Below are 13618 nucleotides of genomic sequence, written 5' to 3'. Positions count from 1 at the left end.
ATATTTTACTGTGTTTTTGAAAAACACTTGCCTTTGATTGTACTAATAATTGTTATTCTATGGCATATAATAAAAAAGTATTTTTATAGACCAAACTATAATCAAATACCAATTTCATCCCCCTTCTTATTCTCCATCCTGAGCCTTTCTTACTCTCCATACTGTGAAAAGATCACATCCTGGACTCACGGTGACTTACATGTTCTAGGGTTTAGTTATTTAACCCTTCTTATTTTCACTTTTTTTTCTGTAAAGTAAAAACACTAGAATTCAATTTTATAAGTTGTAAACACATGAAGACACTTCAAAAATTTCACATCAGCTTAAATACAATTAATTTTTATAATTCCTGACAACTTTTATTCAACAGAAGAAGAAATTCAATATGATTTTAAATATTAAGTATATCAAGTGTGTGCAAAAGGGTATTGACAAGTATCTTCTTTCTAAATTATATTCCACACTGTCCTATATGTCAGTAGGCAATACAGCTTTCTGAGTACCAACTGCTTATATACAAAAGCCATCATACAGCTGTATAATTAGAAAAGCACATTTTTAAGTTTGTTACAAAACAGAAATTGTTCTAATGAAATGCTGCCCTTTTTTTCTAGTATTCTTTAAAATAATTGAAAGAGCATCAGATTTGGTTTTAGAAAAATCTAGATCTGCACACTAGCTTTGGCATTGGGTTAGTTATTTAATGTTTTTGAATTTCATTTTCCTTCATATGTAAAACAGCAATAATCATAATACCTAACTTGCAGAGGTGTTGCACCCCTGGAGAGGTATGGGAAGGGCAATGAAAAGGTAATAAAATTTTTAAAAATGTAAAGATCACGATAGAAATAAAATCTTTGTATTGAGTCATTTATTATCTGAAATTGCATTCCTGGTTAATAACATTCTCATGGCATTTTTTACCTCTGAATTCCTTACTGTGTAGATGACAGGGTTTAACATGGGGGTAACAAGAGTATAGAATACAGCTATGGCTTTATCCATTGGAAAAGTAGCTACTGGTCGCAGATACATAAAAATACAGGGCACAAAGAACAAGACAACAACTGTGATGTGAGAGCCACAGGTAGAGAGGGCCTTTTTCCTCCCCACAGAACTGTGAGTCTTCAAGGAGCAGAGGATGACCACATAGGATATCAATAACATCACAAAGGTTATCAAAGAAATTGCTCCACCATTGGCAGCAACCAAGAAACCAACAAAGAAAGTGTCAGTGCAGGCAAGTTGTATCAAGGGGAAAATGTCACACATGAAGTGATCCATGATGTTGGGACCACAGAAGGGGAGCCAGAAAGTAACGAGAATCTGTCCAATGGAGTGGAGAAAACCCACTACCCAACACATCCCCACGAAGAGGCAGCATGTGTGATGGTTCATGATGGTCACATAGTGCAGAGGTCTACAGATAGCCACATAGCGGTCATAGGCCATGACTACAAGGAGGACAATCTCTGAAGCTCCTAAGAAATGTTCTACAAAGAGCTGTGTCATGCAGCCACTAAAGGAAACAGATTTTGAATCAAAGAGCAGATCAGCTAGCATTTTAGGAATTATGGAAGAGGAATAACATGCATCTATCAGAGACAAAAAGGCCAGGAAGAAATACATTGGGGAGTCCAAAGTCTGGCTGCGGATTATAGTAACCACAATGAGCAGGTTGCCTGAGACAGTGACAATGTAGGTGACAAGTAACACCAAAAATAGAATTCTCTGCATCTGAGGATTCTGGGTAAGTCCCATTAGAATGAATACAGTTACATTCATCCTGTTTTCTTTCATTTCAATGCTGATGATGAACACAAGAATGGAGAATTAACCTGTAAAGACAATTTTCAAGAGCAAGGTGATAAGAACTTTATATTTTGGGTTTTTAGATAAGCCCAAAGCTTTTTAATAGTATAAGCTATTTTTTTCATGGTGTGCCAAAGGGAAGAAACACGCTTTTTCTATTTTATAAAAAGAGTGAATTTTTGAAGCTAATTCATTTCTTACAAGGATGCAAAAAAATTTCTCTTTCAACAAATGGTCATGGACCCTTTGCTAGAGGACATCCAGACACAGGGAGCTCAACGTATAAATAAATCTGATTGCTTCTCAGCCAGTAAGAAATGTTATAAATGTCTTCATTTTTTTTTTTTTAAAAAGAAAACTATTTGTACAACTGTTGGTTTGGTTTCCCACATGGTTGATACACAGATTAAGTCTAGTTCATGCTCTTTTCCATTTAAAGTCCTTTAAATAAGTAGCCAGAGTCAGACCTGTCTCTGTCTTGTTCTCCACTTTATCCCCAGCCCTTGGTTCAGTGTCTGACTCATAATGGTGTTCAGCAAGTATTAAATGAATAAATAAGTTAGAAGACTCCTTACTTACTTCTCCTGTGTTTTCTTTTTTCCAGCTAATTCCAAAAATTAAAGTGTTTACTCTCTTACTAAGGGGAAAAAATGGAACATGACTAGACATATTCCTTCTACCCCTTTAGATCTACACTCAAAGTGTCCACCCTGGGCGCTTCTTTCCCTTGTCCACTTCAGCCAGATTTCTTGCCTTCTGGCCAATAGGTGGTACCAGCTGAATGTAAGAAGGCAGGTGAGAAGAAATGGATCTCAGGATAGTTATCGTCCTGGTTCCCTCTTGTGGTTTGTCAATCACTGGGTGACTAACTAGCGGAGCTCTTGGGGTTGGACCTTCTGGGTTCCTGTGATCACTCTTTCCCTTTGCTCTCTCAGGTCCAACTGTGGTAATGGCATTATCATCCCTTATTGGGTTCCCTTAACCCAACCTATAAATTGGTAAGTAAACATAATTAAACTCTTTTTAATCTCTCATTATAGGGGTACCTGGGTAGCTCAGGTCGTGATCCCAGGGTCCTAGGATCCAGTCTGGCATCAGGCTCCTCGCAGGGAGTCTGCTTCTCCCTCTGCCTATGTCTCTGCCTCTCCCTGTGTGTCTCTCATGAATAAATAAATAAAATCTTAAAAAAAAAAAAAAAAGCTCTAATTTTAAGTATGTTGTTTCAGGACTCCAATGGATGCAGAAAATTTATGTTCTTTCTTTTTCAAAAAATAAAAATAAAAATAAATGAGGAAATAGCTTACCCTTTATATAAATTTATTTTATTTATAAAGCATCTGTAATTAATGAGGAAACTAGTAAGATTATAATCAGCCTAAAGGAAAATCCAAAATACCACCCTTACATTATTCAATCAGGGATGTATAATTGATTTACAAATTAAATGCAAAACTGACTTTATCTGTAATGGTCAGGGAAATTAATCAACCTTCCACCAAACAACATTTGCATTTTTATGGACCAGAGTTGTAGTGCTATTATCAGTTTTATACATTTAAAGAGTTGTAAAATAGCTCAAGGCAATAAAAGACATAAATCCCATAGAATCATATAATCCCAGAGAGTGCCATAGATAACACATAAACTTCCACTGAAGACGTCTAGTAATCTTTATGTTACATTCTGTTTTACACAATATTTTTTGTCAAAAATGAACTTTATTTCATTTTTTATTTAAATTCAATTAGCCAACATATAAGTAGATAATTTCAGATGTAATGTTTAATAATTTATCAGTTGTGTATAACACCCAGTGCTCATCACATTACAAGCCCTTCTTAATGCCCATCACCCAATTACCCCATCCCCCAACCCACCTCCCCTCCAACAACCCACTGTTTTCTATACTTAAGAGTCTCTCATGGTATTTCTCCCTCTCTGATGACTTCCCATTTATGTTTCCCTCTCTTACCCTATGTATTTCTTTTAGGGGCACCTGGGTGGCCCAGTGGTTGATCGTCTGCCTTTGGCTCAGGTCGTGATTCCGGGGTCCTGGGATTGAGGCCCACACTGGGCTCCCTGCGTGGAGCCTGCTTCTCCCCCTGGCAATGTCTCTGTTTCTCTCTCTGTGTCTCTCATGAGTAAATAAATAAAACCTTTAAAAAAATGAGCAAGTATGGAAGAAGACTAGTTAGAAGGTTACTGAAATAATCCAACCAAATTGGGATGGTGATTTGGACCTGGATGGTAGTAGTAGAGGTGAATGTATTATAAAGGGATAAAGTTAGATACAGTAGAATTTGATGAGGAATTTAACATAGATTTAAAGAGAGAAAAGAGTAAAAATTTCTCCAAAGTGTTTTGGACAACATCATCTAAAGATAGTGTTGTCATTTACTGAGACAATGTCATGTCTAGACGTCACCACTAACACAGCTAACATTTGCTTGTGTGTTTATCAAGTGCCAGACAGATTTAATCTTTATATCAACAGTGAGGTCAGACGCTGCTATCATCTTTATTTAACAGATGAAATAATGAAGAATTAGAAAGGGTAAGGAAGCTGTTCAATGTAAGTCAGTAGGCTGTGACTCTGGCCTTACACTGAAATAAAGAGCAGAGATAATTGTATAAAATTCATTTAACCTCTAAAACTCTTCACTGTTTACTATAAAATGAAGATACACAACTTAAAGGATATCTGTGAGAGCAGAGGCACTACTAGGTCAGTAACTGACACAAAGTAGATACAAAAGGTGACATTTGAATATGACTATTCATATAGTGTTCTTTCTATGAGGTTGTATCTATACCCTCCAAAGCCATGAATTATTTAAAAAAGAATGTGAATATTTGTCTATTATTTGCATAGTTTTTAACTACATAGCATGAATCTTTCTCTCTTCTTTTCCAAAGTGACTGCTTGTAAGCTATTTCACACACACACACACACACACACACACACACACACACTCCTTACACATTAGATTTATTAGTCTTGGCCTTAAAGGCAGTGTTTGTTACACAATTACAGTTTGAAAGTGAATGTCAAATTCCAATAAAAAGAAATAGATTTCTTGCAAGTGTTGTCATTCACAGATACTCTCCCCTTTGAACTCATTCTTTCCTACCTTTTATCTCAGCACTCTCCCTTCCCAACAAAAAAAAAAAGATCTCTACTTGTCTCCTGCTCTTCATCCCCTTTTCATGCCTCCAGATTTTGTTTTTCTAGAGTTATCTCTTAACCTATAATGGTATATAATCAAAGAGCAAATAATATTTCTCCCCTTAGAGTCCCGGAAAGTACTGCTTCAGTCCCTTCTGAAAAAGGACTGGTGAAAATAATCCAGTAAAAGAATAGGTAACCAAGAGGGCCAGGAAATGTGAAGAGACTTACCTATGTTTATCAATGCTGCAAGTGATAATATGGAAACTAGGATGGCTATATTGTAAGACTCTAACCAGCCTCCTTTTTACAGCCCCTAGGCTGAAAAAATAAATATCTATAACAGGTATTATCACCATAGCTGAGTTAAATTAATGAAGGAAATTTTTTTTCTGTGTAAATCTGTGTGGGCCAAAGAGAGAGAGAATCCAATCTTTTAAAATTCCAATGTTTTATCTCTCACAAACATGGTTGTTTGGGTGCCTGGCTTACTCTTGCAATTAAATCATCTAAACATTAGCACCTAAACATTAGCATCTAAAAATTACTACCCAAATTTTCATTGATTCACGTTAAGCCCCTAACATGTGTAAGTGGCTTGAAGGGGGTCTACAAGGAGAGATACAAAGACATGAGCCTGCTCTGAAAGAGCTCCTCATCTATGATATGGACAACCAACATTCTAATGAAAAAGAGAGAAAACGTTCAAAGGGTCAGAGACCTGCACTTCAATGTAGACAGGCCATATAACCAAATGCGATACCCAGGAAGATGGAGCATTAGATCGTATCATTGTGACTAGTACACAGAGTTAGGCATTTCAAGATTTTGCACTAAAGATTAAGTGAATACTTAAAGTAGGGAATAAAATTCTAAATATCTAATCTTGAAAGAACTTTTTGTTTCCTATCACTTCATGAAGCAAAGGAGTATTATTTCTTGTGTAGAGATTAAAATTTTGGAAACAATGAGGTTCCAGTTATTTACTATATTTTATCAAATAAAATCATCTCAACTCTTGGAGAGAGAAATCTTTTGCTTTGATTGCTTTCAAATGTGATATCAGAAGCCACATCTTCAACCCATAACCATGAGGTTTTCACTAGCCTCTCTCATGCAATAAATAACACATATATAACAACCAAAAGCACCTCTCCCAGCAGTGCTCTCCCTCATTAAGAACCAAACTACATAGGAATCAAGACAGGAAAGGTCTACTACACAATCAATGAATAAAAGCTAAAAGTCATTTCAGTGCATTTAAATAAGGTACCCCTTTTTGCCTTCAGGAATTAAAGAAACATTTCTCCAAAATCTTTTAACTCAAAGAAATATGCTCAGTACCATATTGTTAAATGTTATACTCTTATTAGAAAGAGTATAGCTATAAATTGTACCTATAAAGGTATAGGTACAATTATTTAAAATTATGCATGAAAAAAATGCAGAAAGTAAATAGAGCAAAAACAGTCTTACTTTATAGGTTTATTGTAATGCTGAAACTAACATTTTTTTCTTTTTTTACCTATTTGTATTTTATATTTTTTAATCATGATTATGTGTCATTCTAATTTTAGAGAAGACACTTTTAAAAGAAATTTTAATACTATTTTGAACTTCCCAATAGCTTTTTCTCATCTCTATTTTTATTTTTGTGGTCTCAGAAATATTAAAGTTCTGAGATGATTAAGGACTAAGGAAATTAAGCTTACTTTTCTCTTAAGACATGTGAATTATTTGGTAATTATAAAGTTCTGTGTGAAGGTTGGCCATTATTATTATAAGTAATAATAAAAAATTGGCATTGACTATTTCATATGGGCTAGGCATTATGGAAAAAATGTAAATTATTTCATTTAATATATTTTTAGAAAGGGGATCCCTGGGTGGCGCAGCGGTTTAGCGCCTGCCTTTGGCCCAGGGCGCGATCCTGGAGACCCAGAATCGAGTCCCACGTCGGGCTCCCGGTGCATGGAGCCTGCTTCTCCCTCTGCCTGTGTCTCCGCCTCTCTCTCTCTGTGTGTGTGTGTGACTATCATAAATAAATAAAAATTTTTTAAAAAATTCTAATTTTTTTTAGAAAGAGTTATATGTGGTGGAAATGCTCCTCCTTTTACAGAAAGGAAAATTGAGACATGAAAAAGGAAAACCTTGTACCCTAGGATATATAGTTAATGAGGAACAGACCTGAAGATATAATTCAAGTTCATCTGGCCTCAAGTCCTGATTTTTACGTTAGCCCCACATTACCTTCCATGTGAACACTTACTAAGATAGGTAGTATGATCCTTCATTAACAACCATCTTTCAACAAAGGCTTTAAGAAGACTGATTTTCATTCTAAGTTGTGGAGACATTAACAAATAGATTCAAAATAACACTTGGGAATTTGAAATATATCAACTTCTTCCTTTGAGAATTCTCTTAGGAGAATTTGGAATTATTATTACCTATTTACTTTGTCAAGTCAGTTAATAACATGTTACTGTCCCTTTCCATTTCTAATTTGCTCTTCATTCACTATCAAAAGAAGGTATCAAGTACGTTATTTATAATCTCTCATATTCAATCTCAGAATAACTCTAAAGGATGAATACATTATTCCCAACTCATAGATAGAAAAACTGAGGCTTAGAATGATTTCTTTTACTTTTCCCGGATGGTGTAACTAGTAAGTGGTAGAATCAAAAAGAGTTTCTACTATTTCAGTTCCACAATATTCTCTGCCTAATTTTAGAGCTCTCCACAATCAAAAGTCCCTAGAAAGTGTTTTCCATGTGTAACTATAAGAAGAATACTAATCTTGGATTTCATATTATATTCTGAGAGTTTTCTGAAAATTCAAGCACAGAGGGGCTAGAATTTGGTCAGTCAGTAATCTTAGGCATTGGAGATTGAATTAATTATTGAAAAGTACCTAATCCATACTTTTTATTTTCCATGTGAAGAAACTGAGATTCAGGGATGGAAAGAAATATTCCCAAATTATACATTCGGATAGTGACAAATTAAGGATAAAAATTTAGTCTTCTTATAGCTCAACCTACCTATCTTTTACCTATATGGCATAGCTGATATTCTCATTTGTTGAGAGTAATTCAAACAAAAGACATTTTTGGCTTGCCTAATTTATTTAAGCTTCCACTTTCCACACAGATTTAGAATGTCTTTCCATTTTATTCCCAAGCCAAACAAGTAAATTAAATGGGAATGTAGTTAAGTCTCACTCCCTATGTCCACCGAATCTCTTTGGTAGTCCAAGGATATGCTTACTGCTTTTTGCTTACTATTTTGAAGAGGAAAATTAGTTCTAAATAGTTCTACTCAGTCCTTCATTCCATAAAACTATACTCCAGTGACTAATGATCCAAAATGGAAATGTACTCCTAGAGAATACATGTAGTCTGTAGTCTAATAATGGATGCAGAATTGGCCCACGATGATAGCTTTGAGCCAATATTCTTTCACTTTCCATCTGCTTTCTGACCACTAGACCACAGTGGCATTCTGTTACCCAGGAATGAGCATTGGTTTGCAACATATTTCCAGTATCTCCAGAAATATTTGTGTATTTTTCTTTTTCCAGAGCACTGTTACCCTGGCAAATGGTCTCAGATGCCTTAGAGAAAGATACACACCCCTTATTTTGGGTGGCATCATAGAGTATTTATTCAAGGATTTGTGATGATTCACTCATTTAAAAAGTCTAGTTTTATAAATTTTTCATATCTGATGATTGGATGAGAAGCTACAATCTTCCTGAATTGAATTATGGTAATTCAATTCAAGGCTTTATTTGCCAAATCTAGATTATTTATCATCATCATCATCATGAATCTATTTCTACTGTCATAACAAAATACTACAGACTGGGGGGCTTAAACAGACATTGATTTTCCCAAGTCTTGGAGGCTGGAGTCCAAGATCTAGGTCGCAACAGGGTTGGTTTCTAGTGAGGTCTCCTTTCTGGGTTTGTAGATGGTCCACCTTCTCCCACTGTCCTCATATGGCTTCTCTTCTGTGCACACATTTGAGGGAGTGAACTCTAATGTTCCTTCCTCTCCTTACAAGGACACATCCTATCATATGATCTCCTATCATATTAGGGCCACATCCTCCTTACGATCTCAAGGAATACCAGTTGTTCTAGTCCCCACTGTTCAAGACTTGCAGGCCTAGGTACAAGACATGTGAGTGGAGAAACTTCTCAGATGACCTCAGGCTCAGCCAATTTCTGCCTGCAATCTCAGGAGAGACCCTGAACAGAAGTACTTCTCTGAACTGCTCCCAAGTTCATGACTCACTGAAACTATCTGAAGCAATAAAGTGATTGCTGGTATTTTCAGCCACTAAATTTTGGGGTGATTTTTTTATGTTACAATAGTAAACTGAAACATTGCAGTAATCTAGGTACTGTATTACTGTTCATGGATCAACTAATTGAACAATATATAAAGCTAAGAAATGGAAGAATAGATATATGGATTTTTTATATATGAAGTTGGAGGTGTTGCAGCATGGTGGGAAATTCAAGGGTTATTCAATAAATGTGCTGGGAAAATTTATTCTTAGCATAAAAAGGAAACTATGTTTCTACCTCACACCATACCTGAAAATGTATATCCTATATGGGTCAAAGATGTAAATGTAAGAAGCAAAACTTTAAAACATATATATATATATATATATATATATATAAAATCAGAACAAGGAAAGAACTTAAGAATATATGCACAGATCTTTCATCCTGAATCAGGCTTCCTCATCTCTGCATCACAGCTTAGGTGGTGAATCCTTGATCCCAACAGAGTTCACACCAGTATCCAGGTGTCAGTTCCTTTAATACTGGTAATTTTGAAGCATTTCCACTATATTGGATTCCTTTCTGATTAAAATACCTAGGTTACATTTTATTTCTTCATTGAAGAATAAATGAAAATTCATGTCTGGCATTTATTCAATACATGTTAAATAAATGGAAGCATTAATATTGCTAAGTACACTAACTGGATCCAATTATAAATTGAAAGAAGGATGAGGGCAAAAAATACCAATTTCATGTTCAATCCATGTTATGGGTTGACCTCTCAACAAGGTAATGTGTAATGCCAGGGTCTTGAAAAACGATCTTCATAATACAGTAATCAACCTCCAAAACTTCTGTAGAGCAATTGTAAACAGAAATGGTACCTTTGACTTCTCACTTAAGTCAAGAACACAAAGTTTACAGAGAATGAGAAAGGCATTCATATGTAAAACAAAGCACATTCCCAAAAGGTTTAACATTTATTGCAATTTTTAAAAAAGTATACCCAGAGAATAGAATTTGATGTAGGCAGACCATGGGTTCCACTCTGACATGAGTGACTTAAATATGTATTTCAATTACCAGAAGAGGCCATTTGATATAGATGTACACAATGGGTTGAATAATTTAATTTTTCTGTCTAAAACTTAACTCAAATATACAAAATCAACATATGCTACCATCACAGTATAAAGCTAATAAAGTTCACTTCTCATAGATCTATCCTCAACTACAAATATGTGCAGTGAAATTTCAAATTAATTAATTTGACCAATATATTTATTTTTATTGTTAGTTAAAGCTTTTTTAACAATGTGAATTTTTCATTTTAAAATTTCACTGTCTTGGACTAAAAGAGAATAAGTTCTATATTTTTATGTTCCATGGAGGTACCATACCCCACAAACAAAAACTTGAAATAAAACCAAAAAATTGATGCCCATTGAAGAATCCTAACACAACATGATTACATATGTCAGGGATTAAACTCACACAATTCTCTTGCTTTGTAAGGGTTATAACATACTCCAACTCAATAAAGATTAATTTATATAGCTGTTTCAGGATAAATAGGTTAACTAACCCAAGGAGATAATTTTTGAGATATAATCACTGATAGTGAAAATAGTCCTGATTCTGTAAAAGAGTAATATCATATTTTGCATGAGCAATACAACTCTCTACCAACTAAGGTCACATTTTTACTCCAAAGTTTCCACATGGCATTTTTTATTTCTGCATTCCTCAGAGTATAGATTAAGGGGTTCAGCATGGGAGTTATGAATGTTAAAAACACAGTCATGAATTTATCGATGGGAAAGGTAGTATTAGGTCTTGCATACAGGAAGATACAGGGAACAAAGAATAAAATAACCACAGTTATATGGGATGCACAGGTGTAGAAGGCTTTGAGTTTCCCATCTAAACTATGAGTCTTAAGGGAGTATAATATGATCCCATAGGAAACTAGAAGAATAAAGAAAATGGCAGTGCAAATGGCTCCACCATTAGCTATCATAGAAATTCCAATGAGGTAGGTATTGGTGCAAGCAAGTTTCAATAAGGGATACATATCACACACGAAGTTGTCAATGACATTGGGGCCACAGAAAGGGAGCTGATAAATAAAAAGAAATTGAACCAATGAGTGCAGGAAGCCTCCAGTCCAGGCCCCTAGCAGCATGAGAACACATGTCCTCCGATTCATGATGATTAGATAATGAAGTGGTTTACAGATGGCCACATATCGGTCATAGGCCATCACCACCAGAAGAATAACTTCAGCACCAGCAAATAAGTGATCTAGAAAGACTTGAGTCATACAAGCCTGGAAGGAAATAGTCTTCTTCTCATAGAGCAAGTCTGCAATCATCTTGGGAGCAATGACAGTAGAATAAGTAGCATCTATAAATGACAAATAAGCCAGAAAGAAGTACATGGGAGAACCCAGAGACTGGCTGGCCATAATGGTCACTATGATAAGCAAATTACCCACTATTGTCACAATGTAGATAAGTAAGAATGGGATAAACAGAAATTTTTGCCCCTCCAGGTCCTGTGTGAGCCCCAGGAGGACAAACTCTGTCACATTGTTTCTATTTCCCATATGTTCTTTGGAAGGCATTGAACTCTGGTGTCAGAAGCTGCAAACAAAAGAGCCATAATGAATTTGAGAGGATCACAAGCTTTATGTCAAAAATAGCTACCTGACTCAACAATATTTGCCCCACAGAGCCTCAAACAGGGTGACTTTCTAGAATATGAGAGTTTAGAATCACCACTCACAGTTTTTGCTTTCATTTCCACAAATTTCTTGCATCAACTACAATGAGGAGACCAATTTTCTATGTGGGAGGTACATGCAAGTGGGCATATCTGTGACATGACCTACCAAACAACAAAGAAGGTCTTTCTCCAGAATCCTGTTCACAATTACTGCAATCTGCATGTTATATGTCATTTATTTTTATCTTGAATGCTTTCTTGGCCTTCTGAGATCCACCATGGAAATAATCTCATCTCTAATAACCTTATTTACATAATAATACCTAGTTCATGGAGCATAAAGTGATAATTTGAATTTAGATAACTGCCTTTCTGAGTTGCTTCACTATGAGCTCCAAATATTGAAAAATAAGTCACCTGCAGAAGTGAGAGAACCAGACATACCATGAATGCCCCTTAAAGGCTTATTAACTTTATTTAATTCAGCTGAATTTTAAGCATGTAAGAAACCAAATGAGATCAGTATATTAAATTCTTCCCACTCAAGAAAGTACAATGTAAGCAACATTTTGTTTGAAAATACACACACATAAGCATACAAACTGAACTGAAATTTATTACAAGCTAGATTATTGGGTAGAAAAATGAATAGTACAAATCTAAGTAAATAGGTACTACATAGACATTTTCCCTACTTTCCAAAACTGTTTAGAATTGATTATTGCTAACCATAGCTCAATTTAGAATGCAATCATAAAGATTTTAGGCAGAATCATGATATTATAGCAAGAATTCTATACTAAAAATCTCAAAACATCAATTGATTTTGCTCAATCATCTTGGGAGAATGCATGTTCTTAATTGGAAAGGTTATAATCTTCTCAGATGTTTGAGTTTCTGAATCCTGGTCATTAAAAACTGTATCTTAAAGAATATGCTAGTACTTGGTGGTAGACCAGCTTTACAATACTCGGTGAATTAGCATGTGTTAAAGGTTATTTGATATTAAAGTGATGAATCAACTAGACCAGATATTTTGTTCATACTGTTAGTTCTTGATTATCTGAGTCTATGTGGAATACAAGACATTCCTTCTTACCTAAGGAAAATAAATTATCCATGAAGACTATCAGATACCATCCAATGCCAACTGTACATGTAATGGGTGCAATTTTGTTTTGGCAGAATTATTTTAAATGTGCTCCATTATAACATCTATATTTGTAGACTATCATTTGTGAAGGAAATGAGATTATTTATTCTTTATGCTTCTAGACACACTAATTTGTACTCAAAATCAGAGGGAGCTGAGTGAAATAAGTCAATCGGAGAGCTGAGTGAAATAAGTCAATCGGAGAGCTGAGTGAAGTAAGTCAATCGGAGAAGGACAGTGTATGTTCTCATTCATTTGGGGAATATAAATAATAGTGAAAGGGACTATAAAGGAAGGGAAAAGAAATGTTGGGAAATATCAGGAAGGGAGACAGAACATAAAGACTCCTAACCCTGGGAAACGAACTAGGGGTGGTGGAAGGGGAGGAGGGCGGGTGTTGGAGGGGAATGGGTGACGGGCACTGAGGTGGATACTTGACGGGATGAGCACTGGG

General features: G+C 35.4%; 2 protein-coding genes across 2 annotated transcripts; both read right to left on the bottom strand.

Annotated features, from left to right (window-relative positions):
• Nucleotides 1-867: 867 nt before the first annotated feature.
• LOC112912205 (olfactory receptor 4C46-like) lies at nucleotides 868-1800 on the bottom strand. Its single transcript, XM_025988941.1, has one exon. The coding sequence runs from the start codon at nucleotides 1798-1800 to the stop codon at nucleotides 868-870; it is 933 nt and encodes a 310-aa protein (XP_025844726.1).
• A 9138-nt stretch (nucleotides 1801-10938) lies between these two features.
• On the bottom strand, nucleotides 10939-11901 carry LOC112912172 (olfactory receptor 4A15-like). The gene has a single exon (XM_025988909.1). It carries the CDS (start codon nucleotides 11890-11892, stop codon nucleotides 10939-10941), a length of 954 nt encoding a protein of 317 aa, XP_025844694.1. The 5' UTR covers nucleotides 11893-11901.
• Between the last annotated feature and the right edge of the window lie 1717 nt (nucleotides 11902-13618).

This window comes from Vulpes vulpes, chromosome 5, assembly GCF_048418805.1.
Source record: "Vulpes vulpes isolate BD-2025 chromosome 5, VulVul3, whole genome shotgun sequence".
Lineage (NCBI taxonomy): Eukaryota > Metazoa > Chordata > Mammalia > Carnivora > Canidae > Vulpes > Vulpes vulpes.
The sequence above is the reverse complement of the archived record's forward strand: the minus strand, read 5'-3'. Positions and strand labels throughout refer to the sequence as shown.